Source organism: Neofelis nebulosa, chromosome 12, assembly GCF_028018385.1.
Source record: "Neofelis nebulosa isolate mNeoNeb1 chromosome 12, mNeoNeb1.pri, whole genome shotgun sequence".
NCBI classification, from domain to species: Eukaryota; Metazoa; Chordata; class Mammalia; order Carnivora; family Felidae; genus Neofelis; species Neofelis nebulosa.
In genome coordinates this window covers 2,981,984-3,008,367 of record NC_080793.1, presented here as the reverse complement: position 1 = coordinate 3,008,367, position 26,384 = coordinate 2,981,984, and the positions used below count along the sequence as shown (strand labels likewise).

General features: G+C 67.5%; 1 protein-coding gene across 3 annotated transcripts in view; it reads right to left on the bottom strand.

The window, feature by feature from the left end:
* Positions 1 to 26,384, bottom strand: part of RXRA (retinoid X receptor alpha) — a 95,830-nt gene that overhangs the window by 20,967 nt on the left and 48,479 nt on the right. For all 3 annotated transcript variants that reach the window (XM_058693631.1, XM_058693630.1, XM_058693632.1), the window contains exons 2-4: positions 7,032 to 7,297; positions 1,540 to 1,690; positions 1,077 to 1,256 (exon numbers count right to left, since the gene is read on the bottom strand). In XM_058693631.1, the coding sequence (XP_058549614.1) occupies positions 1,077 to 1,256; positions 1,540 to 1,690; positions 7,032 to 7,297 (597 nt within the window). The remainder of the gene's footprint in view (positions 1 to 1,076; positions 1,257 to 1,539; positions 1,691 to 7,031; positions 7,298 to 26,384) is intronic.

Genomic DNA, 26,384 nt, shown 5'->3' with positions numbered 1-26,384 from the left:
AGGCCCCGGCCAGCCCCTGCAGCTCAGCACTGCAGCTCCCGAGGCCCCCCCCCGGCCGGAAGCAGTGCCAGAGGCAGGACATCCCGTCGTCCCGCTTGCCCTCGTGGCCTCGAGGAAGAAGTCCCACAGGACCACCTGGCCCGGCTGGGGTCTCAAGTTTCCTAACAAGGACGAGTGGGGTAAAACAGGAAGTGAGACGAGAGCCGCAGGCACCCCAGGGGACGGTCCTAGGTGGTGAGGCACCACTGGAGGCCCCACGAGGAGGTCCGAGACCCACACCCTGACCCCAAGCAGCACTTCTCCAGCCCCGTGAGGCGCCGGCTGCGAGACTGAGCGCAGAGGCAGACGCAACAGTGACCCAGGATGCAGGAGTCATCAAGCCTGCAGATGGGGAAACCGAAGCCCACGGATGCACCGCAAGTTAGGGTCAAGGGCGCAGACCCAGGTCTGCCTGAACAACTGGACGATTTCAATGACCTCAGGTGACCTTCCCTACCTGGCCCGACCCCCTGCCCCTAACAAACGGTTGTCAATAAAATGGGCTCCGAATCCAAGGCGGAGACGTCCGCTGAAGGAGGTCCGAGGGAGGGGGAGCCCCCCCCGCATGCAGCAGGGCTCAGCGGCACCCCCGGGGCGGCTGGGGCTCCCTGCTCCACTCCGCCCCCTCATCAGCGCTGTCCCCTTACCAGTCGGCCGCAACACGACCTCAGGACCCTCCCTCTCCCCATCTCCCACGTGCAGCCTCGGCCCTCATGGGTCCCAGAGCCCACGCCCTGGGCCACCGGCACCTGAAGAGGCTTTGATCGCGTTCCCCGCGCGGGGCTGAGAGCCGCCAGTGGGCAGGATGGAGGCGGCCCCCGCTAAGCCCAGGGCCTGGCGAACAGCAGGCGCTGGGTGAAGAGCAGGCGGGCCCAGGGCCCGGGGAGAGCCACGGGGGCTGGCCCCTGGAGGGAGCGAGCGCCCCGTCCGCGGCGGCGGAGGTGGGGCGTGGGAGGGCCGGGGCCGTGGGAGGGGCGGGGCCGTGGGAGGGGCGGGGCCGTGGGAGGAGCTGCGGGGACGGCGCCGGGCGGGCCTACCTTCGCGCTTCATGCCCATGGCCAGGCACTTCTGGTAGCGGCAGTACTGACAGCGGTTGCGTTGCCGCTTGTCGATCAGACAGTCCTTGTTGTCCCGGCAGGTGTAGGTCAGGTCCTTGCGCACCGTCCGCTTGAAGAAGCCCTTGCAGCCCTCGCAGCTGTACACCCCGTAGTGCTTGCCTGCGGGGAGCGGGGCCTTGAGCACGGCGCCCGGGCGCGTGGGGCCTCCTCCATCCCCGCGGTCGGCGGCCGGGGTGCAGGGGCGCGAGGCCGGGCCGGCCCCCTTCGCCGTCGCCGCCCCCCCCCCCCCCCCCCGCGGCCTCCCCTGCTCGCGATCCGTGTGCTACGCGAAACCCCCTCCTGGGCCCAGCCTGCCGCCCGCCTCCCCGCACCGCTGCGCCCTGCCCGTGGTGGGGGGTGGGGGGAGGAGTCCTGCGGTCCCGCTGCAACCATGACGGCCTACCTGAGGAGCGGTCCCCGCAGATGGCACAGATGTGCTTGGTGAAGGACGCCATGTTCCCTGAGGGGTGGGCCGGGACTTTGAGGACACCATTGAGGCCCAGCGGGGGCTTGATGTCCTCGCTGCTGCTGACGGGGTTCATGGGCGAGCTGAGCTGAGGAGGGAAAACCGGGGGCGTCCAGGGGGGCACGTGCCAGCATCCCCCCCACCAGCCCTACCGTAGGAAGGCGCCAATGAACTCCCCCCCCCCCACCTTGCAGAGAGGAAACCGAGGCTCAGAGAGGGGCGATGCCAGCCACGGGCCACACAGCACAGGAGCGGCAGGGCCCAGCCCCGCTGAGCCCTGCCCTGCCTTCAGGGACACCCCCCCCCCCCCCCCCCCCCGCCATGGCCTCAGAGGAGGACCCCCCAGGGCCCTGCTTACACCCCCTGACTCTCACCCACCTCCCATCACTAAGCGAGCCCTGGACAGGGCAGCGTGAGCTCGCGCCCCTCCCCTGTGAGACAGGCACTTTGTTTTGGGGACCCCCAACCCGCAGCTGGGCGCCGAGGCCTGGTCACAGCAAGGAAAGGGAGCTGGGGTCCACCTCGGCAGCACACCGCCGGGTGGGGTGGGTGGGGGAAGCTCGGATCACGTGACCCAAGGAGGGGGGGGGGGGGGGACAGACAGCGCCCCGCCCCACCCGGAGGCTGACAGGCCGATGCTGCCCAGGAGGAAGCGTGGGAACCTCACCGTCACCCTGGCAACAGCTGCCGCTGCAATGACACAGCAGTTTTGGTTCCGCTGCATCCACCCCAGCTCTCCCGGCAGCACTCGGGCCCAGGGGTGCTTCCCGCTGCGCCCACGGGCTGGCCTGTCTCCACTGGCGCCAGGACCCCGGCCCGGCGGCCCCCGGCCCCCCACTTCTGCAAACCCCTGACAAAGGCGGAAACCGGGCGGTGTGCGCGTCTCTGGGGAAGGACAGCAGGCGCCTGGCTGCCCCCGGGTAGCCCCGGGCCCCTCCTGCCAGCGGGAACCTCACCTCCTTCCTTCCCCACGGCCCCCGACCTCCACCGCTTTCTCATGGGGCAGCGAGAACTTGGTGCTCCGAGAACACGAAGCACAAGGCCCCCAATGCCTGTTTCCACGCTGGCCTGGGAGGCTGGGAGGGTCCTTCCAGCCCCCGTGGCTCTGGGCCCCTCCCCCGCCCGGGGCCCTGTGACTCTGAGTGCACGGACCACCCCCCCACCCCCCCACCCGGGACTCCGGGGGGGCTCCCAAGAAACCCCTGGGGGCCATCAGGTGACAGGGCGCCACGGACCAGAGCGGCCTGTCCACTGGCACCAGGGCACTCTCTGCGCACCGTCCCCAGGCCTGGGAGCGTTTCCCACAGGAAAGGGGACAGAGAAGGGGCCGTTTGCGGAGGGCCCTGTGCCCAGGTGCGCCACACACGTTCGCCTCTGCCATGTCCCTGTCCCTTCCCAGATATGGATGTGGAGGCTCAGGAGGTCAGGGGCCCGGCAGGCAGGCCTCTGGGTAGCAGGCTGTGGGCACCAAGGCGATGCCCGCATGCTGCAGGGGGAACAGGCCCAGAGCCACTCGGGGACCCCACCCGTCACACGCCGCTCCCTAAGTGCCCAGCGACACAGGACACGTAGCCCCGCGCAGCCCTGCAGAGCTCGCTGGCTCGGTGGGGACGGGGCGGAGGCGGGTGGTGGGGACAGCACAGCTTATGGCAGGGCCCCCGGATTATGCCCTCCTCCATCCACTGTGTGGCTTTGGGGAAATTATTCAATCATTCAGAGCCTGAGGTTCGTCGTGGGCCAAGCTGAGGGCCGCCGTCAGGAAAACTGAGCCGACACAGGGGCAGCTTGCTACACACACTTGGCCTCCAGGAGACGTCGCGGGCTGGGTCCCAGGCGGAGGGGCCGCTGAGCCGTTCGGGAAGGGCGCGACATGGGTGCAGAGAGGGCCGACGGGGGGGGGGGGGGAGTCACTGAGGACATGGGAGCGGGAGGCCTGCCCCCGCTGCAGCCTTCCCCACGCTGTGGGAGCCCGGCCAGGACCCCACGTGGCTGGATCCACTCGAGGGCACCAGGGAGAGGAACCTGGGCATTTCCTCTTTCATGCTTGCCCACACCGTGCTGGGTGGGTGGCAGGCCACCTGCCCTGTCCCCCGTGTGCATGCAGGCCCTAAGAACTTGTGACTGCCCTAGGTAAACTGAGGCAGGGCCACTGCAGTGAGGAAGGCAGGGCGGGCCCCACGTGGGAAGGAGCTCCAGGGGGGAAGGACAGTCAGTGCCGTGGCTGGCGGCCATGTGCCGGGGGCATCCCTGCCCTCCCGGCCTCAGGCTTCCCAGGGGCACAGCCGTCAGCCCAGAGGCCTCTGGGAGCCCTAGGAGACCCTGCACACGTGGGGAGACGAGGCTGGCTGTCGCCCCCACTCACCACAGGCCTGGGGCCACCCACATCGATCCTTTGCCTCAACTAGTAAACGGTGCCCATGAGGCCACCAGGGCCAGGCTGTGCAGGGTCAGCGGTCACACTTCACCCTTCCCAGCTCCAAGCTGATGCGCCTTGGGCTGGCCCCCCCATTCTTTGAGGAGCTGTGCCCCCTCCCCCCTGCACCCCATCCACGGTGCCAACAGCCCCTGGCTAGGGCCTGGAGGCCATGTGGTGTGGCCAGGGTGGGGCCCAGTCCCATTTCCCTTTTCATATCCTTGGCATTTTTTTCAGTTCCCACTGGAGCCTACAGGACTCGCTGACAACCAGCAGCCTCATCAGGGCCCCGCCAGGGTCTCCTGCCGCCTCTGGAGGCTCCTCTCTTCTGCACCCACCACACTCTTCCTCCTGAGCCAACAGCAGGCTTCCCCCCCATCCGCGGCCAGAACTGGGGGTGGAGGCTCAGGCCTGCCGCTGCGAGACCAGGCCCTTGGCCTCGCCTGCCTCACAGGACCCGCAAGGCAGGGGCAAACCGTGGGGACGCCCCGTCCTTGGAGGTCTCACGGCCACGGGACCGCCGACAAAGAGCAGGCAGTGCCAGCCGGCCCACTGGCCTGAGCAGATCCCCCACCAGGGAAGGTCTGCTGGGCTGGCGAGGGCTACATGCTCTGGTGCCCACGGCAGGCCCGGTGGGGCCAGGGGGCTCTGGGGCGTGGTGGGGGTGCTCCTGGGCCCTGTGCTGAGCCCCCAGACCAGGAAAGAGGCACAGGGCAGCCCGGGGGGGGGGGGGGGGGGGCCGGTGCCTGGGATCTGGACCCCCAGGCACCCATTTCTGGGCAGGGAGGGCAAAGCGAGGCAGACCGGGGGTGCTGGCGGGCCTTCTGGGCTGTGTGGACTCAAGCAGGCAGCCCTCGGCAGGGCGCCAGCCCTTCTCCGGCAGCAGAAATCGGAGAACCTCGCTGGTTCCGCCAACCATGACTTCGCGGTTGTGGTTTTGGGGCAGAGGGTGGGGCATGCCCCCCTTTGAACTCCACCCACACTCTTCGTGAATATGGGGAACCCCAGGTTTCCAGGATGAGCTGCTGAAGCCCAGAAGCTCCACTCACTCCGGGAAGGCGCTACCGGGAAACTGAGGCCTCGCCAGGACGGGCAGCCACAGGGGAGGCCGAGTGCGCGGCTCAGACCGTGGCAAAACTCACTGTGGCGCGCCTGACTGATGGACAGAGGGACACGTGGGACGGGTGGCCACAGGACAGCAGTGACCATCTGGGGCACAGCGGGCTTGCTCCCCACACCCTCTCCCAGGCCTGACTCTTGCCCCGATCCCCTCATCAGCCTCAAGGGGCCTGGGGCCCCTCACTCACACACAACCTGGGTTCAACCAGCACCACCAAGTGCCAGGAACTTGGCTGGGTGCCGAGAATAAGAGCGAACAGGACAGATGTGGTCCCCCAAACCCCTCACTCCCCAGTACTACCCCACCCCCGCTCCCAGACGGGCAAACAGTGCCAAGTGGCAGGTGACCCCAAGGTCTAGGGGACACCACTGCCACGCCCAGGCTCCTGCTGTACACGAGCCCTCAGGGTGTCCAGGGCAGGTGGTAGGCCTACGACCAGCAAGGAGCCTTATGGGGCTGAGGGCCAGCAGGTGCCTGCCTCTGTCGCGGTCCCCAGGGGGGCAGGTGCAAGCTCAGTCTTCATCTGCCCCCTGGCTCGCTGTGCAGCCAGCCAGAATTGGGGGTGGGGCGGCTGTGCTAAAAATAACCTGGCCAGGCCCAGCAAAGCAGCCGAGCCTCCCTCAGGCCAGCACCTCAGGCCTCCTGCCTGCTCCGGGGGCCAGGTGACGCGAGAGGAGCACGGAGCTCTGCACTGACGCGTGAGACCCCAGCTCTTTTGCTCCCTCCCGTCCCCCAGACGCAAAAGGCTGACAAGGTCACTCTGGAAAAGCCAGCAAGATTCTCCTTCTCCCCCCAAGGCCAGCTCTGGAGGCCCAGCGAGAGGGGCAGTGGGCTGGCTCCAGCTCGGTGTTACCCCGGGGCCAGCAGCGAAGGGGACTGCCCCGCACGCAGGGGCTTGGGAGCCCATAGGATGTGGCTGTCACGAGGGCATGTGTGGCTCTGGACAGGGAAGCCTGCGCCCAAGTCTCTCCCCAGGAGGCTGTCCTGAGGCTCCGTGGAGATGTGCCCCGAGGCTCTCCACCACGGGGCTGTCATCTCAGGGCAAGAATGGCCGAACCCAGCCTTGGACTCGGACCTATTTCAGGAAGGACGGCTCGAGCCCCAGAGAGAGGGAGGTCCTGCTGGGATTCAGGCAGGCCCTCTGGCCGCCCAGCAAGAAACCCAGCAGGAACCACACGGAGCTGGGAGAGAGGACACCCCGCTGGGCCCCGGGGACCCGTCACCACCCAGGGATCTCCAGAAGAGCTCCGGACAGCTCTGCAGGGGTTTGGATGACAGGTGCCCAGGGGAGGGTGGACTGGGCCCCCACGGTCCCCACGGCAAGAACCAGACCGAGCCAGGCCCCGCCAGGCACCACTTCCTTCCTGATTCAGAAACTACCCTGAAAGCCAGACTGTTCCAAACCCACACCCGAGGAAAATCCCACCGAGCCCTGACAGATGAGCTGAGGCCACCGTGGAGCCTGGGGCCCGGCCTGAGGAGGGCACATCGACACAGCGGCCCGGAGACACCACCCGGGGCTCTGGGCCCGGGGCGCCGGAACCACCTGGTGTGGGCATGCGAGGCGGCCAGGAGGGAAGGGCCGAGAAGGGACAGGGGCTCAGGGGGGTGGGTGGGTGTGAATGCTGAGGAAGGCGGCACCCCGCCCTACAGAGCTCCGAGTCAGGGGAGCAAGGGAGCCCCCCGCGGGGTGGGGGGGGGGGCACACTGGAGTAAACGACCAGCAGCGGGGAGGCCAGCTGATGACCTCGGAGAGTCGAGGGCCAGGGAGTCAGCCAGACCCGGGCTCAAACTCAGGCCGAAGCCACCGCTCGCTCTGAGGCTCGGCTTCCCAGACATAAAGGGGGGAGAGGACCCCCTGAGGGTCCGCAGGATGGGGCCCGCCTCTGCACTTACCTGGGGGCTGCTGGTGCCGAAGCCCAGGGTGGGCGTGGTGGGCACTGACATGGAGTGGGGGCCCATGGGGGAGCTGATGACCGAGAACGGTGGGCCCATGCCGTTGATGGGCGGGCTCAGGGTGCTGATGGGCGAGTGCAGCTGGCCGGGGGAGCCGAGCGAGGAGCCGATGCCGGGCCCCAGAGAGGGGTGCAGCGAGGGGGCGGCCATGGAGCCACGCCCCGTGGGGGAGTTGAGGGAAGAGGAGTTCACCTGGGTGGAGAAATCTGCAAGACAAGAACCCAGAGGCGGGCGGTCAGGAACCCACACGGCCCCGGCCTGCTCCACGCAGGGCGCAGAGACCGCGGCGAGGCCGGGCCCCAGCGCCCCCATGGCGAGCGTAATGGCTCGGGCCGCAAATTCCCCCCAACACGAGGTCCGGCCGGGCCAGGGCGCCGGAAGCTCCCCCTCCGAGGTGGCCCCGGTGCTGAGGCTCAGGCTGGGCTGGGGGGGGGGGGGGGGAGGGGGGGACAGACACCGGACAGGCAGGGAGACGGGAAGGCTGCCTGTCCGCCTGGGATGCCTGGTCACCACGAGCTGTCAGTCCCTTTGCCCAGACGCTCAAGGGGCCGAGGTAAAGGTGTGGGAACAACGGCACAAAGGACGAGACCAACGCCGTCAGGGTGCCCACGCCGTGGCAAAAACCAGTCCGTGTCCTCGGTGTAGATTAATGCAAGGGAGGAGGGGGGAGGCCTGCGGCAGGCGCTATCATCACCCCATTTGACAGACGGCACATCCGGGCCTGTGTTCTTACAGTGCCCAGGGCACGGCGGCTCTGGCACCAGGAGGCGCCCCAGCAGCCGTGGCCCTCTGACCCACGAACCCCAGATAGATGCGCACTTCCTGTGTGCCCCAAATCCGCGCGCTCCCGAGAGGGCCGGTGCTCAGAGCCGAGCAGCCCACGGAGGCTGTGGGGAGGGGCCGGGACCTCCCACACACAGACTTTCATCTCAGGGATTTCAAAGCCCGGCAAGCGCTAATTAGGCCTCCCCACCCCAGCCTGGGGGCTCAGCAGGAAGAAACCTCCCCGGAGGGGGGCTCTCAGGTGGCGAATGTGCTGCCCACAGGGCGAACACTCCAGCATTCCATCAGGAGGCCCGTGGACTCCACCTCCCCCCCCCCCCCCCCCCCCCCCCCCCCCCCCGGGCAAGCAGGGGCCCCTCTGGGCCTCAGCCTTCCCGTGGGCAAAATGTTCCCCCGGCCCTTCTCGCTCCAGCCCGCGGTGACCACAGGTGCTTCCGCCAGGTCGAGCGGGACCACAGACACGATGGCGTGGCCTCTGTCCACATGCACCCCAGGTCAGGGGGCTGCACCCCTCGACGGCCCCGTGGAAAACCCGCCTCCGCCAACCTTGCAGTGGCCGTGTCCTGAATGTTCCCTGTGCAAACGGTCTCGGGGTGGGGGGTGGGGGGGGGGCATGCACCGTCACACTTCAGGACAAAGCTGCCAACCAGCAGAGTCGGAGCCTGGCACTCGTGACTCCAGCCGAGACCCTCATGCAGGGATTTATGAACTTGTCCCTGGAGACGCTGGGGGGAGGGGGGGATCAGCCCGAAGGGCGCGGTGGGTGGCTCCGGCAGGAACACAGCAGGCTCTGCCACTCTGCCAGACGCCCTCCTCTGCGAGCCTATACCTGCCCCCATCGCGCAGCCCCCTGCCCGCTGGGCACTTCCCGCTCCGTGGAACCAGAGTCCCACAGTGGAGTCGGGGCCGGACGAGCCCGCCTGCTGCTGCTCGCCGTCCAACTCCACTAGTGGGCAGCTTCGTCCGATCCGTCTGAAATCCCAGCCGTTCACAAAAGTGGGGATCAACCGCTTCGCTGAACTTGAAAACCCAAACTGAAGGATTCCAGAGCCGGATGGTAGCAGCACCTGCTGGCAAGGATGGGTACTGCAGATCGGCCCTACTAGTCCTTAAGGGCCCCAGGTCCGCACCCCCGGGAACTCCCGCGGGAGGCCTGCGGTGGGGGGGCAGGGCTGACGAGAGAGGACAGGCAGGGAGAGGCCAGGCGGTCGAGCACAGCGGACGCAGGCCCGGCTGCAGATCTTGGATCTCACGGAGCTCCCACGTCCCTGCCTACCCACTTGTGACAGCCGAGGATATTGAGGCACAGAGAAGGCAGCGGACCCGCCCAAAGACAGGAGCCCAGAAACCCGCAGCTGCCCCTGCACCAGGCGAGCACTGTGGCCTGCCTCTCCAGCCTGCAGTCGGAGGCTCGGCTTCCCCCTCCGCACGCCTGCTCCACAGGAGGTAGCCACGGCCTGGACCAAGGCTGTCCCCTCCACGCGGTCTAGAGAAGCACCTGTCCGACTTCTGGGTGGAAGGAAAAGGGGAGCAAGGTGGACCCTGCAAAACAGGCTTGGCGGACGCCTCCCAGGGCAGCACAGAGAGAGAGGCAACGCAGCCAGGGGCGTCTGGGGCTCCCGGCCTCAGGACGGCGTCCCTGGGGGAGCCGCCCACCTTCCTTCCCACAAGTGGGAAGGAGACCGTGATTCCAGGGCCGAGCAAGAGAAGCCACTCCTAGATTCCACCCCCCCCCCCCCCCGCCTCCGCCAGGTACTCCTGGGGGCCCTTGGGCCCTGATCAGAGCAGGGCCCGCAGGGTTTCTCTGCGGCTGTCCTCCCTCCATAAGGGGCCGGGTGCAGCCGTAGCCACAGCCACCGGGAGGGGCCTCGGCTGCCACCAAGGCTCACAGCTGCAGGGGCCGGTGCCCCCCCCCCCCCCAAGCTTCTGGTTGTTTGTTTGCTTGCTGCTCCCCCCCAGGAGAGGGAGGGAGAGGCAGGAGAAAGCTTGGCCGGAAGGGGGGAGGGCGGCAGGGAGGGAGGCCGGGAGGGAGGAGGCCTGTTTGACTGCCAGCTGCCAGCCTGCACCCCAAAGCTCCCCAGCCCCCCAAGGCATTGCCCGCACCCAGCCCGAGTCTGCGAACCAGGAGGAGGGGAGCCCACGGGGGAAGGAGCACCCCCCTCGAGCCTCTGCAGCAGGCACCCTGCCCACCCGGCCCGAGGCTGTGTGTTCAGTGTCCAGAAATCACTCCACCCTGCTGTGAGCCCCTGGGGCTGCTGGGTCCCAGGCCCCCACCCCCACCCCAGCCCGCCTCCTCAGGACCCCTGCTGCTCCCAGGCCCCCACTCTGGGTGCTTCCTGTTTACACAGAACATCCACAGAAGACACTTTCCCGGAGCCTGGGTGACAATGGGCTGGGTGTGTTTTCTGGAGTCTTCTGGAGAGAGACACTCTGGCCAGGAAGGGGAACATTAGAAAGAAAAGGCAAAAAAATGCCCAAACATCCTCGGCTCGCAGAGGCCCTGCCCACCCCCCTCCACGTGGGTGCAGGCCCCACCGCTGCCATCCGTCCCTACCCGCTGATAAGCGGAGGCGGCGATAAGGCCTTATTCTTTAAAAGTCATACTTTGGACCTGCTGGGGCCTTGTCACTGGCTGATCGCCACACACTTATCTGATCCTCGCTCAGTGGGGCTGGGGGCGGGGGGGGGGGGGGGGCGGGGCTGCAGGACATCAAGCTCAGACACGGGGGAGCCAGCTGACACCCGGCCCTCCCTGCCCAGGGGGGGCGCAGAGGGGCGTGTGGGGAGGGGCGGCGCCCAAACGCCGAGCCTCACACCCTCAGCACCCCCGCACCTCACACCCCTTCCACCGGTCCCCGCCGCCATGCCCTCTTTGGGACGATGAGGCATCAGTGGGACTCGGGAGCTCATAGGGACCTCCACGAGACAGGCCTCTGTCCAAACAGACGGGAGGCCCAGCAGCCCCCGCACAGGCAAAGAGACCTGGACGGGCTGCCAGATTCAGTCCAGGAAGGCTGCACGGAAGAGGTGGTGGACGGATCTCTCCTTTAGCACAAAACATACTTGAGGCCACAAAACTGCATCTCACACACAAATACCTGGAGGGCAGCCTCAGAGCCACGGGCAGAGGTGGGAAGCCCTGGGCTCTCAGCCCCAGAGCAGGCGCCCAGAACCTCCCTGAGCCCCAGAGCCTGGGGGTTAAGAGCTACGCTTGATAAAGTTTGAAGCCGAGAACGGTCTCCTGGGGACCGACAACGGCACGGGCCGCTTCTTCGGGCGGTGGGCTCTCAGTCACGGCTGCTTACAAGCGGAAACCACTGCCACCACTCAGGAACAGGTGGCCTGAGGTCCCTTGGAGAGAGGGAAGAGACATCTCCGCTCTCCAAAATTCCACAGCCGCATGGGGTCCCGCCAGGACCCCCCCCCCCCACCCTTGGGACCCCACGGCAGGAAGCCGGGGAAGCCCCACCGCCTCCTTTCCGGTGGCTGCATGGCAGGAGGGAGGCGGGGAGGAGGCAGGAAATGCCAGCCTCACCGCGGTGGGGTGGGGGCGTGCCCCGGGGGCTCCACCTCCCCCAGACAGCCAGGGAACCCCTGACTCTTATAAAGGGGAGCTGGGGCTCCTCCAAGGCCCTTCTTGGCAGGACTGATCGGGGCAGGGTCCAAGCAGGCCACGGGCTGGGGCCGCGTGTCCAGTGGGAAGGAGGAGGACACCGGGCGGGCCACGCAGGAAGCACAGAGTGGGGAGGGAGGGACAGGAGGTCCAAGTGAGGGAGCCCGGGGGGGGTCCCACTTCGGGGAGGGGCAGGAAGGCCGGCGTGGGGGCGGGAGCGAAGGTGCCCAGGAGGAAGAGGGGCACAAACGTAGGGGAAGAACGTTGTAAGAACAAGAACAGTTCTGAGCACAAGCTCCCCCCACCCCTGCAACGCTGCGCCCCTGCCCGGGGACCCCCCCCACCCCGGAACCGAAACCCCACATCGAGGAGCTGGCAGGCCCTCAGGAGTGTCCCAAGACACCCACCTACAGCCCCCACCTTCCGGAAGGACTGCTTCCCCGAGGCCACCAGGGGAGGGAGAAGTGGCGGCCTGGTGGGGACACGGTGAGAACCACGGCGCGTCTGGGTTTGGGGGAAGCTGCGAGTGGCTGGAACACAAGGAGGGGGAGGTGAGAAGCTCCCGCTGGCCCCACGGGGCGAGGGGCCTTCAGGAGCTGGGGCTGGCTGGGCAGATGGCCCCTGACATGTGGAGGCTCCAGCCGCAGGGAGAGCCGACCGCTGCCGGGACTCAGGGCCCCTGGCCTGTTTCCCCTTCTGCCAACAGAGTGCACCCAAGGCAGCAGCTACTGTGGTGGCCCCTGTGCCCCGTCCGTGCCTGCTTCCCACCCTGCAGAGGGTGGGCTGGGACCCAGGGGCCTGTTACCTCCAGCCCTCGGGGAGCATGGCCCACCCACGACCTCCTGGCCCAGTGTCAGCTTACGGCTCAGGTGGCTCAGGCTGAAATTTCAGCTCCTCTGGGGTCACTCTGCCCTCTCCCAAACCAGTGGTCCCAGCCCCAAGTCTCAGCCCCTGCTAAGGAGGACACAGGTGAGCTGGGCCTTTACAGAGGTGAGGAGAAACCCCAGCCTGCCTCTGTCCTGCCCCAAGCCCGGGGGCCTCGAGCACGAGGGTCTCTGTCCTGCCCCAAGCCCAGGGGCCTCGAGCAGGGTGGCGAATGTGCCAGGCAGGAAGCTTCGGGGGCCTCACCCTGCCGGGCTCAGCGAGCACACGGACCCAAGGGGGCCAGAACGTGGACCTGCCCAGCTCTACACAGGGTCCGGGGTGGCCCAGATCCACCCAGACCCCAGAGAAGAGAGGGAGGGAGAGGACGGGGACAGCAAGCCAAGACGTACATTCCTTCACCCTGCCCCCACGTGCCCACAGGAAACGGCTCTAAGGGTTTTGGTCCCTGGGCACCCAACAGGGACTTCACCCCCATGGGTCCCATGGAGACCACCAGCTGGCTTCTCTAAAGTCCTATTTCCTGGCACGGCCCCCACCCCGCCGTCTGCAACAGACAGGGATGCCCGGGGGCCCGGGAGGGGAGGGGTGGAGAGGGGGCAGGCAGGGTAGACACCGAAGGCCAAGGGACGGACATCATGACCCTGCCGGCCCCAAGGCCTTGTGTTGGCCCCAGAATGAGCAGCCACCACGGACCTAATAGGCAGAGGCTCTGCCCGAGACTCGGAAAGAGTCAGGCGCTCCCCTGAGAGCCTCAGGTGTCCTCACCTCAGAGTGACGCCGGGTGGGCTGGGCCAGGTCAGGGCCCCGGGGCCCAGCTGAGCACAAGGCCTCAAGAACTCAGAAACGCCAAACCTGTCTTTAAGGCCCCCGACCCCCACCCACATCAGGCAAACCAGGGGCTCGGCTCCTTTCCCCACCCCAGAAGCAGCCACGCAGCTGGGCTCTCCTTCCTTGATCTCATACCCTGGCCCCCAGGATGTGATCAGGGGCTGAGAGTAGGAGTGTGGGACGCACGGAAAAGCGAGGGGCTGCGAATCAAAGCCCCTCACAGGAGGCTGTACGATACAAAGCATGGCTGCTCACACGTCTGGACCCCCAGGGGAAACAGATACAAAGGCCAAGAGTAGGACTGCAACCCCGATCTGTAGGGCCCCAGTCAGGCCGCTCTCCCGAGGAACTCCCCGGCGTCCCAGGGTGTGAGAACAAGAAACAGTAACACAGGCGCTTGGACTTCTGGGTCCCAATGAGGAGACACCAACCTAAAGCCCTCAGCCCTGACCAACTTCAAACTCCCAGGGTAGATGGAACACTCCTTGCAATGCCCCTCATGGAGAAAGACCCCAGAAAGGCCCAAAGGGTCTAACAGGGGAAACCACTCTCCGTAACAAAGCCCAGGGTAACACAACGTCTGTGCTGATATCCACTGAGCACTCGATGACAGATACGTCTATACCATCACCATCAGCATCACCACCATCACCATCATCACCATCAACCTCACCACCTGAGCAAACCCCTGTCCTGCCCCACGGCACGCATGAAAGCCTAAAGCCCAGAGAGACTGATGCTAAGTGGGTGTTGCCGCAAGCAGCGAAAGGGATGGGGTGTCGGGGTTCTGCTGGCCATACTGAGCAGGCCAGGGCTGGTGAGGGGCAGGGGAAGAAGAGAGGCGCGGCTGCCCTCGCCCAACCACCTCGTACAGAAGGGGTATCGCAGCTGGGCCCGGGGGCAGCAGGTGTGGCTGGAGTCCAGCCACCGTGGAGGAAGTGAGCAGCACGGCCAGGAGGCAGGGGGTGGCCAGGAGGGGCTCCCCGTGAGCAGCCAGCCAGTGCCTGGGCCCGGGAGGTGCTGGAGAAGGAGCTGAGGACAGCACGAGTGCCCCGGGGCACTCCCGCAGGGGTCTTTGCCGGAGGCTGCCCGCCGGGGCCACACCAGGCCCAGCCACAGAGTCAACCAAATGCACCTGCAACCCTTCCCCTCATTCTGGCAGCAGGGGGTGTCATCACCCCCCCAGGCTGGCAGTGCTCTGATGGAGGCCCACGGCGAGCACTATCTGGGGTACCTGACGACGAGCTGCACACCCAACCTAGGGAGGCAGCGCTCGGACCATCACGGAGCAGAGAGGGCGGTGAGTCCCGGAGCGGCACACACCCCGAAGTCTTCGCAGCTTAGGGACACACGACGCCAGGAGCACGGCGGGGCCGCGCTCCCGCCGGAGCCCTGCCTGTCTGGCCCAGCCCCGTCCTCGCCCGGCCACCCTTGTGTGCCCTGTGTGCCCGGGTGCGGCAGGGAGAAGACCCCACGGGCCGCTCGCAGCTTCAAGGTAGCAGGTACCAGGACCTGTCGCACAGACAGCCCCAAACGCGGCTCAGGAAACCCCAACTCCCCACCTTCCCTTCCCTCTTCCCCGTGACTCCAGAGCCTCCCAGGACCCAGGGTAGGGCCAGTGTTTCCAGAAGCCACGTGACCACGGGCGATGGGCAGGGGGGCGCTCAGCACCAGCAGACAGGTGGTCTGCAGAGGCCTAGGGACTCGGAGGGGCAGTGGTCAGGACCGGCGGCATCAGGTCAGTGGCTGTGGGACGGAAGTCCCATCCCGAGGGCTCGGGCAGCCTCCTGTCCCCGGTGCCGTTCCTCCATCCATCCATCCATCCAACAGGCAGAAACCTCAAAGATGCCCGGCCCCCGAGTGCAAGCCACACAGCCACCACCTAGGGCCCCCAAATCTTGAGGGGCTCCAAGGCATCTGATCTCACCAAGAGGTGCCCACATCCCTCCACCCCAGAGACAGTCGAGGGGGCAACAAGGCTGCGGGTGGCCTCGCCGATGGGGCTACCCACCAGCCCAGCAACTGCGGCCAGCACTGCAGGGGGAGCCAGGAGAGGGCCCCAATCATCAGTGCAATGCTCCCAGAAAGATGCCAAGGAGCCCCGGACAGTCCACAGAGCTGGTTTCCAGCCCTGTGGCCAGAGACCCCCAGCAGGCTGGCCGGGCCCGCGTCCCCGGGCACAGCAGGCAGACCTCCCCACGCTGCGGCCAGACATCCAGGCCACGGCCCCGCTTGGCAGTCTCACACACGCTGCCTGCTGGACGGCCTGCCAGACGGGCCAAGAAGCAGCAGCCGTGGACGCCCCCAGACCTGCTGGAACGCCGGGGGAGGAGGCACAGGGACAGAAACGGGGGGGGGGGGGGGGGACAAGAGGAATGCAGAGGAACCGGCAGCCTGCCCGGAAGAGCCTGCAATCAGCACCCCGGCCGCTGCAAATCAGAGATCCCCACGCACGTGAGCCTGCCCCGCGGCCCCGCAGAGGGCTGTGCAGTCTCCCCGAAGACACCCCCGTATCGCAGAGGGCGAGTCTAAGCAGGACTCGACAGCACACCGGCCCCACACACCCCGTCTGATCACGGGAGCTCTCGTCCAGCGGGCAGGGGGATGGCTCGGTGGGAGAGGCTCCTCCCGAGCCAGAGCCAGAGCCCCCGGCCAGGACCCTTCACCCTCACGAAGACCCCCCCCCCCACGCCCAGCGGGACAACCGGGCACCGAGCCGCAGGCACAGAACCTGGCGCCCAGCAGCGACGCCCACTGTGGGGACGGAGCGCAGGGAGCGGGAAGCGCGCTCACCTCTCCGAGGCCAGGCGAGGGCTCCTGAGCACCACGGCCTCCCCTCCAGGCTGTCCCTTCCACTGTCCCCAGCACCTGTGGGGCGCTGCCCAGACTGTGGAGGACGGTGGGCGGGAAGGGGGGATTCCTGGTGAAACCCCGCCTGCGGCAGGAGAGCTTGCGGGGGAGAGAGGGCCCCGAGTCTGCGGGCTGGTTGAACCAGTTTCTTCTCAACAGGAAAAGAAATGATTCTTGTTTCATTTTGAGCCACGTTGCCCTGGCTGGCGCAGAGGACCTGCTCCGTCGGGGAACACGCCTGTGCGTCCTGCCCCCGACAGCTGTTTGTTCTCACTCTCACGTGCATCCCCGTCGGGCCCTGGAACACATCTGCAGACACCAGGGCTGAGCCTGCCCACACCCCACCCGCCTGTGGTGGAGTGTGGGGGCCTCCAGGCAGGTGGCCGGGCAGGTCAGAGCTTTCCGGAAGGGCCAGGGAGAGGGGATGCTCCGGGTGAAACTCCTCTGGGCCTGGGGTGGGCTGGTCGCACCCGGAGACACTCCCACGTCCCCCCTCTGCCCAGGAGCACCACCGTTTCACGGCCGTGGGCACGAATGCTCAGAGCCCGGGGCCGCACGGTGGGTGGGGCGGGGCCAGGCCAGGGGTCCCCAGGGAAGAGGGCGTCTGCTCAGCTCCCAAGGAGTTCCCGGAGGGCTTCCTTCCCATGACCCCCACTGCCGCGTCCTGTGAGCCCTGGCCACGCTCCCCTCGGCAGAGGCTCACCCACGCCGCACCGACTCAGCCAGCAGCTCCCAGCCGGTGTCAGTCGCGTGCGGGGGCCCGCCTGGCGGGGCCCTGCAGACCGGAGACAGGGCCTCACCAGTGACACAGACCGAGAACCTGTCGTCTGCCTGCTGGAGCAGGGGCTTCCCCATCTCAGCTAGAGCCGGGGCACCTCCCTCCGCAGGCGAGGGCCTCTGTGGGTGCTCACCTGGACAGCACAGCAGCCCAACCCCCGCTCCCCACCCACCGGGCCCTACAAGGCCAGGGCAGCCTCTTCAAAGGTCACCCTGGCACGCCACCCCCGCCCCACCCCTGCTGAAAACCCTGCCAGCTCTTCTCTGCTCTGGGCAAGAAGCTTCCGTGCGGGACCCGCTCTGGGACCAGCACAGGCTGACCTGTGAGCCCCTCGGGGCCTGCGAGGCCGACGGGCTGGGCTGGGCTGGACTCCCAAGCTGAGATCTGCTGGGGACCCGCTGTGTGCCAGGCTCCGCCCATTACTTTCTCCTCTGGGCCCCCAGCAAGAGCAGGGAGCGGGGAGACAGAGGCCCCGAGGTGGCCGTGCGAGCACAGGGCCAGGCCCGGCTGACCCCAGAACCTCTGCCCTGTCCTCACGATCCAACCACGCCCCCAGGACACTGACTCCTGACGTAGCTGGGGGGGGGGGGGGTGGGGGTGGGGGGGTGGTGAGGCCATGGAGAGGGACAGGCGGCACCTGTTCCCAAGCACCCAGGACAGGGCTACAGGGAGCACCCACGGGAGCGTCTAGCCCACAGGGTCCCCAGGCAGAAGCGGGGATAAAGAGACTGACAGACGGCCCAGGAGGGCTTCCTCCTGGGCTCTGGATGATCACAACCTCCATCTGCACAGCACTGCCCCCGGCAAACGCCCACCAGTCCCCCTGGTACAGAGACCCGGCCGCAGCCACCTCGGCACGGTGTCCCCATGGCCACCCCCGCCGCTGATCACCTGGCAGGATGGTCATGGTCCGCCATCACTGCTAGAACCTACCATGGCTCCCCATTATACAGCCCCCAAATCCCAAAGCCCCCGGCCCATCCTGGAGCCCCGGGGAAGCCCCGTGGCTGCCCAGTGCTCCTGCCTGCTCGCCCCGCGGGGCCGGGGCCTCCACCCGCACACTCGCTGCCCCCGTGCCCCTTCCTGGCCCCCTCGGGCTCACCAACGTCCACTTCCCTGGGTGTCACGAGCAACCCCCAGGGGGTGGCCAAGGCCAGAGTCAATGTGGGGGAGGGAATCTGGGGAAAGTATGTTTCCACCGTTTGGTACTGTCCTTGGGAATATCTGAAAACAGCTTCTGTGAACTACCAACAACACGCATTTTTGAATGCCTCGGGGTGGGGGGAGGGTAACAGGGCTGGGGGCCGGCCAGCCGCCACAAGACGAGTCAGGTGACCAAGTGTGCTCCCCGCGGCAGGGCTGAGGGGCCCAGGTGACCCGGGCCCCGCCCCGGGGCGCTGGAGCTCAGTGAGGCCGGGCGCAGAGGGCTGGGGGGAAGCCAGCCGGCAGATAGCTGCACCCAGCTCTCACCCCAGCCAGGGACAGCGGACGCCCTGTCAGCATGAGAGAGAAGCGGCGAGGGCCCAGAAACACGCCTTCTCAGACGTGGAACCCACCCCACTCCCCGAAACCCACACACAGTCCGTGCAGCAGCAGCCCCTGCCAAGTGGGAAAAGGGTCTGGATCCTTCCAGCAAACACACAGCTCGCCGGATGCCTGGGGAATCCCTACCACCTGGCCCCGCGGGCGCCCGGCTGTGTCACCTGGACTGCGAGGACATCAAAGAACAAGCTGGCTCCGTCAGAGATCTCCCACCCAGACGTCGGAAGACCCCAGATCCGGGTGCAGAAACACCCCAGAGACAGGCAAAGAAAGCCTCAAGCACCCGCAACAGCCCCCGCTGACGGACTCCAGAGCCCAAAACCCATGCACTCGACTCACGGAAGAAGTCCTTGCTCAGAGCCTGCGGACACAACATCGCACACCAGGCGAACACACCATTTCCCAGAGAATAAACGATCGGAAAGCACTAACCGTGGCAGCGAGAGGTGGGAGGTGGGGGACGATGGGATAAATCTAAACGTCCGACAAACGCCCAGCAGCCAGGCGCCCGCTCCAGGCAGACCCCGTGCTCACCTGCACGTGGCCAGAGCGATGTCCCCGAGCCGTCCGCAGGGGAGACGGTCAGCAGGCCCCGCGGGACACTTAGAAAGCCCGGCCCAGTCACCAAATGCCCACGAGGACCCCTTGCCACGCACACGTGGGCTGCACCCACAACGCCCCGCTCGCACATCTCACACCCGCCTACCACTTTCCAGCTGAGAGCCACCCAGCCAAGTGGGACGGGCTCGCCTGTCCCACATTGCCCAGCGGCAATGTTCTAACTTGGGTGCCAGGCCCAAAACCCATGGTTCCCAGAGACCGTCTTGCCCGGCGCCCAGCACTGTCCACACGGCACACCACGGGCCAGGCCACGGCTCTGGACACAGAGACGCAAGCAGGAGCCTGAGACGTTATGGGCTAAACGCCCACAAACCGCCAAAGGACTTTAATAAAAGGGCTGGAGGAGAAGGGCGCTTGGGCGGCTCAGTCAGCTGAGCGTCCGACTCTTGACTTGGGCTCAGGTCACGATCTCACAGTTCGTGAGTTCGAGCCCCCCGTCGGGCTCTGTGCTGACAGTGTGGAGCCGGCTTGGGATTCTCTCTCACCCTCCCTCTCTCTGCCCCTCCCCCACACACCCTCTGAGTAAATAAACTTAAGAAAAGGGCTGCAGGAGCAAGGTGGTCCGAGCTCCACCCCCAGCCGCCCAGGTCTGTTTGAGCCCCTCGCGAGCCCCTATGTGGCCCTGGACAAGTCACCGCATGCCCCAGCCTCAGTTTCCCCTGAGCCTGGGCACAGAAGACGGTGTCCTCCCAGGGACGTCTAGGAAGGTAAGTCGGCAGCCTATACAGATCCTGGCACAGGTGAGGGATCAAGACACAGGCATCCTCACAGCGAGCCGAAGAGACACACGGAGCGAGCCGGGAAGGCCAGAGGTGCACCCCCGTCACCACGAGGGGCTCGACTGGGAGCGGCTGGGGCTCCAGCCTCTCACTCCTCAGCAGAGAAGGGCTACCAGCCACCCCCACGGGCCTCCTCCCCACGTACCCCGCACTCAGGCCACCGGGAATCCACACGCCCCACCCCACCCCCGCCTCCAGTTAGACCCGTCCCACGGTCCCCATCTCATGTGCAAAAGGGGAGTGAGCCAGACCCCGAGGCGCCCTCCCCAGAGCTGGCCGCCCTCCCCGGAGTCCAGCGCGCACGTATTGGGGGCAGGCCAGAAACCCGGAGTCCGAGCCCGAGGCCATCGGGTCTGCAGACCAGAGGACCCCAGTCACGGCCGTGCCCACGGGACCTCAGATGAGTCTCCTCTGTTTGCGCATGTAAAGCACGAGGAGCTGAGAGGCAGCCAGGGATGCTGGTCAGAATCGGGAGGGAGCAAGATGCCCTCACCTGGGCCCCCAGGCAGACGTCCCACGAGCTGAGCCCCACACCCCACAGGCAAGACACCGGCACCCTCCCAGGCCGGGTTGCCCCCAGGCCCGCCCGCCCGGCCCGGCCCTCACCTGCCGGCCACCTGCGGTCCCCTGCCCGCCAGGCCAGGCCCCCTCCCGAAAGAGAGGCCAGGAGGTGCAGCCTCATAGCGAGCGTGGGCGACAGGTCCCACCACGGGGGCGGCCCCATCAGCCCCCGGCCCGCTGGCTCGGGGTCCCACGGCCTCTGGCGGTGCAGTGTGGCGGCACACGAGCGGCGGGAGCTTGGGTGGGGAAGGAGGCCCGGGAGGACCGGCGTCTCTGCAAGGCAGCTGCGAGCCTCAGGAGCCAGTGGCGCTCACGCTGGCCCAGCGGGCGAGTTCCCCTTTCCCAGGGCCCGCCCGGCCCACCACCCTCACCCAGACACCTGTGACCACAGGCAGCTCCCATCGGCCGAAACCGGCACTTCTTGGAAGAGGACACGGACCCCAGCCTCGTTTCCTCAATCTGAGCCTGCAGATGGGGCCGGGGGCCGGGGCAAGGCCCCGACGCAGGCGGACCAGAGCCCCACCGGCTCCCCTGCCGGCCAGCTGCCGGCTGACCCGGCCAAGCCCCCTTCCCCGGCTGCACGCCGTGAGGATGGGGCGCGCTTGCCCACGTGGTGCCAGCCGCCCGGGGGGGGGGGGGCAGGGGGGGGGGGGCTCCTTCGTCCTGACGGACCGTGCCTGTCCTGACCGACCGTGCCTGTCCTGACCGACCTGCATGCCGTCCTCCTGCACCCCAGCAGGAGACACTGGGCACTGAGCCCTGGGAGTCTTCCTCTTGCGGGACTGAGTCCCAGCCAGGGCGGGGGGCGCGGAGGGGGGCGTGGGGGAGCAACGAGGAGCCCCACAGCCAGGGAAGCAGGGCCTGAGCCGGTCTGGGTGGACCCCGCCTCCGGGGGCCACAGGAACTCAGCCTCTGAGGGGAGAGGGTCTTCAGGAAGGCTTCACGGCCCCCGGCCCCTCTTTCAGGCCACAGAATGCGTCCCGGGGCCCATCAGCCCACGGTTCGGGGCCGGCGTTGGGAGTGGGGCCAGGGGGACCTCAGCACGCAGACTTCGGCCCCACAGGCCCCCCGCCAGGCGAGGAGCCTGAGGCCCAACCAGGTCTATCCACGCGGGGCTGCCCTGCCCAGATGGCAGGGGCCCAGGCGGCCCCCAGACCACGCCAGCGCCCTCTGCCGGAAAGCCAGCCGGCCGTGGGACTGGGGCAGGCCCCTGCCCACGGGGCGCCCACCGGACTCCCGACGCCTGGCCCACCCCCAAGGCAGGCTCCCCCCAGCGCTCGCGTCCCCACGGCCCGTCACATCCTCCAAGCCAATCCTGTCACGTCACCAGGGACCCACGTCACGCTCAAGCCCCCCATGAGTATCTGCCCAAGCTGGGGTTCCAGGATCCGGGGGGAAGGCCCCAGAAGTCGCACTGCAGACTGGAGGGGCCTGGGACTCCCACACCCACGGCGGGAAATGGCACGTCACTTCCTGCACTTCTTTTCGGTTTGCGTTTGGTTTGCGACGCACGTGTCGTTTTCATGACAGTGACACAAGCCACCTCTGCAGCAGCCTGACTTTAGCAAGACTCTGGCCACACACAAGACCCAGGCTGCTGCTGTCCGCCCTCCAGGTTGGCCGCGATCCCTCATTCACTCCTGGTCGCACCCCCCAGCGCCCGTCCGCCTGGTTCAGGGCCCGGGTCCACACCTGCGTAAGATCACCCGATGGACAGGTGCGGCGAGGCCCTGCCTGGAACCGGCACCACAAGCCCAGCCCAGGAGAGGCAACATGGCAACCGAGCTGTGGCTGGTGGTCCACTGCGTCCCCCAGATCGTCCTCAGCTGCCTGTGGCCTGACCAGCAGGCCTACGCTCCCAGGGCAGGGCAGTCCCTGTGAGACCAGCCCCCTGGTCACCAGTCCCCACCGCGGCCCGCCCATGTGCGGACACCTGGGGAGGCCAGCCGCCACCCACCCCCTCCCAACATACGCACACGAGCAACATCCATGTGGGTCATGTGGCCCCAGAGTCCTACCAGCACAGCCCCCGGGGCTCTCCCCCACCAGACCCCGCCTTGAGTGGGCCCATCCAAAGGCACTCAAACAGTCAGCAAATGCCAGGAATGTGGTAGGTGCTAAGCAGAACCGGGAGTCTGGGGGGCGGACAGAAAAGCGGCAGGGGTGGGGGTGGGGGTGCCGCCCAGTGGGTGCGCATCTCCTCCCGGTAGGCGTTTCGCGACGTGAGACATCGTCCGTGGCTTGAGGTCAGCCGCGGAAGCATTCGCAGCACAGAAACCAGGAGACACCCCAGATCAGAGCTCCCCCACCCCACCCCACCCCGGAACCATGGGGACACCCCCTGCCGGCCTCAGCTTCCCTGTCTGTAACCAGAGGGGGTTGGCGGGACCTGAAAGGCTCCTCCCATCCCCCAGCGCCCCTCAAGGCCGCAGACCCCACTGTTCCTCCCGGGCGCAGGGCCCCTTCTTAGCCAGTCCCCTGCCTCCGGTCCGCCCGGCCAGTGCGGCCACGTCCAAGATGGCGGCCCAGAGGCCTTCTGCCCACTCAGGCCCGCGGCCCAGCCTCCCCCTCCCACCAGCGGGCCAGATCCACCCTAGCACCAGGCCCCAGCACCAGGCCCCGGGCCCCTGCAGCCCCCGCCGCCCGCCCCGGGCCCCGCGCCCTCCCGGCCCGGGTGCCCCGTGAACAGCATACCGGACCTCAGCTTCCTTCCTCTCCACACGCGGCGGCCGTGAGGGAGCGGCGAGAAGGGCGAGGGCTGGGCAGGAGGTCCCAACCCCACCGCAGCCACTCGCTCCCGTGCTGCCAGGGGCGGGGGCTGCCGCAGAGGCCAGCTGGCCTCCCCCATTCCCCCGGGGCCGGGGGGGTGAGGACATGCCCGGGGAGGGTCCGGGACAGCTGTGCCCAAACAGCCCCCACGGAGGACCCCCTCAAGGCAGGGAGCCACCCCTCAAAGCCCTGACCAGGGCGGTTGAAGACCGCTGACCATCAGCTTGGAAACCTCAAATTCACCCTGGGGTCTCCCGTCCATCACCCGCACCAGGGCCAGCCCACCTCCCTCTCTCAGAGGGGCCACGGGGGCCTAGCCCCCCAGCCCTCTCCAGTCAGTATGCCCATGGGCCCCTCCTAGCCCCAGCCCTGGCCCTCTGAGCAGGCACAATCATTCACTGTGGGTCTTCCTGCCAGGAACACCTCCTCCAGGAAGCCCCCCCCCCCCCCGCCCCTGCCAGACAGAGTAAATGGCTGGGACAGAGCCTCAGCCCCAAAACCCTCTCAGAGCACCAACTCCTACCCTGTGGTCGCCGGCTTAGGTCTGAGCCCAACAGCCCAGGCTGGTCCTCTCCCACCCCCGCCCCTAGCCCAAGCTCGGCCCTCTGGTCACCACTCCCAGCCATCTACCTCTCGAAAACCTCTGAGCCTCAGATCTGCTCCAGCTGCCCCCCTCCCCTCCAGGACCTCCCTCAACCAGCCCAGCCTACGTCTGCCCTTCACAGAGGTACCCGGATGGCCCTCCGAAGGTCTGGGGCTCTTTCCTGAAAAGCTGTGCCCAGGTCACAGAGCTGGCAAGAGGTTCTGCCAGGCTCAGGCCCTTACCAGTCTGTACCCCTCCCCACAGTGGGGGAGCACGAGCCTTCCGGCCCGCCCTTCAGGGGCTCTGCTGTTTCTGCAGCAAAGAGGGCCTTCAGCACAAGCTGTGGCTACAGTCTACCTTGGGACCTGCCGCTCCAAGGCCCCCGATCCCAGGACTGGTGGCCCTGAGCCCCGCAGAGGGCCTCTTCTGGCCCCTGGCCCCCAGAACCAGGTGCAAGGGATTGGCAGAAGGTGAGGCTACCTGGCCAGTTTTATCCCTGCCCGGCCCAGGAACAGGAGTGGGGCAGCACAGGGCTGGTAGCCGTGGGGCACAGGCCCAGGAGGCCCACCCTTCAGGCCCACCGCACTGCCATACCTGCCCCCTGCACAACCAAGGACGCTGGCCCACCCGACCCAGGGGCCAGACTCCATGTTTTCCGCCTTCCTGCCTTCCCTCCTCCCTGCCCCATGGGCTTGCTGCCCAATCGTAAGGTGGGTGCGAAGCAGCCTCTGCTCCTTGGGCGGCACCGACCCGGGAGGCACCAACTTCTCACAACCAACTGCCCGGCCTCCCCGGCCCACAAGAGAGCCCCCCACCTCCCACCGCACAGCCTGGTGGGAGGCGGGGTCTCTGAGAGGGAGGCCACGCGCAGGCCCCCACACACCCGCTCCCCCTACTCCCCCATGCCAGGTCAGCGGCACGTCTTAGCACGTTACCCCACAGCCTGGCCCCTGCCACCCCCGCTCCTAGGATCAGCGTGACTCACGGGGCTGGAACGCCGCCTGGCCCCCAACACAGGCGGCCGCCCTCTGCACACACACCTGTCCAGACTCGATGCTGGCAGATGGCAGGAGGGCCCGGGAACTGGGTGTCCCCAACGCTGTGGGGCCGGCCAAGCACCGTGTCACGGAGGGGCTCCCAGGAGGGACGCGGGAAGGTCGTGTTCGGGCAAGTGGCTCAGGAAACGCAGCCCCTACAGGGCTGGAGGCCCGATCCCGAAAGCCCGAAGGCCCAAGGGCCTCCACGAAAGGGCCTAGAACTCAGATGGGGTCACCGCCTCCTTGACTCACCCGACCCAGAGGCCAGCAGGCCGACCGAGCAGGGAGGGTCCCAGACCCTCCAAGTCCAGGCACAGGGGCCACTGCCTCCCCCCACAGGAGGCCAGGCTTCAATCTAGGGGCCAAGCAGATCTACAGGCCCCACCCCCACATGGAGTTTCCGCTCAGGCCAGGCCAAGGTGTCAGCTGTCCATCAGGGGTGTCCCGTCACCTCCTGGGAACGAGGGATGCTTAGAAGGGGCAAGAGACAGGAGAGCAAAGCCCGGCCAGCAGTCAGGGGCACATGGGAACACCCCCAAGCGGGCAGCCACATCTTGGCTCAAAGGGCCAGAGCTGGCCTCTGACACACAAGGGCCACCGACAGCAATGCCCATCACCCTGACTCACCACCCCAAAGGTGGGGGGCCACTGCGGCCCCTCCTGACCACAGGCCCCCCGAGGCCGTCCCTACAGATGGCCAGAGAACAAGGGAGTCCCCGTCCCGGGATGCCTCCAGGAGCACAGAGTGCCGGCCACCCAGGTCTCCCGTGCATGGGTCACAAAGGTGTCCTGAGATGGCCCCGACTTCACCCTTGGGGAGCCCACGGGAAGTGGGCAGAGACCTTGGAGGAAGATCTAAGGGGCCTCACTTAGTGCGGGTGAACGGGGCCAGGGACTGAAGGAGAAGAAAAGGAGAAGGTACGGGAAAGAATACGGCCAAGGACAAACAGGACAGGGATCAGCCAGGCATCCAGTCCTACTGCACACCTACGACCCCCCTGGGCCGGTGAGACAGGAGGGGGCCAGGAGCCTGGCCCCAGGCCCCAGGAGCTGCGCCAGCAGGAGAGCCACTGACCGGGTGGTGAGCCCTGGCAGCAGGCCCTGCCCCACCCGCACCCCCCGGGGAGGGAAGGAGAGGGGCTCACAGCCCCGCCCAAGGACAGAAGCGGGCCTCTCTTCCGGGCACAGGATGGAGTAGGACAATCTGACTCGAGGAAACAAAACAAAGTCACAGCCAAGGGCAGCCCTGCTCCCACCCTCCGCTCAGCTTGAGGGACTCACACAGGCAGCACGTGGCCAGGGGCCAGGACGGCCGCCTGCGTGCAGGACCTCCGGTGACGGCTGGAGACAGACGGACGCACGGTCAGGCCAGGGCACCTCTGGGATCCGGAGCCCTCGGCGTGCAGAGAACAAGCCTCCCTCAGCAAACCCTGACTCTGAGGAGAGCCGCAGGGCAGTGCACCACCTGGGGGTCAGGGGCCCCCCTCTCCCTGGCTGGTGAACCTCGGCCCTGAGCTGGCGCTGGATGGGGAGGTGGGGGGGACCGCCACCTCCACCTGACCCGGGGCACTGCCACGGTCTGGCTGGCATCTACCGCCCTCCCAGCGGACAGCACCAGGGGACAGGGAACAACGCGCCCCAGAGTCTGGCTGCAAGCAAACAAA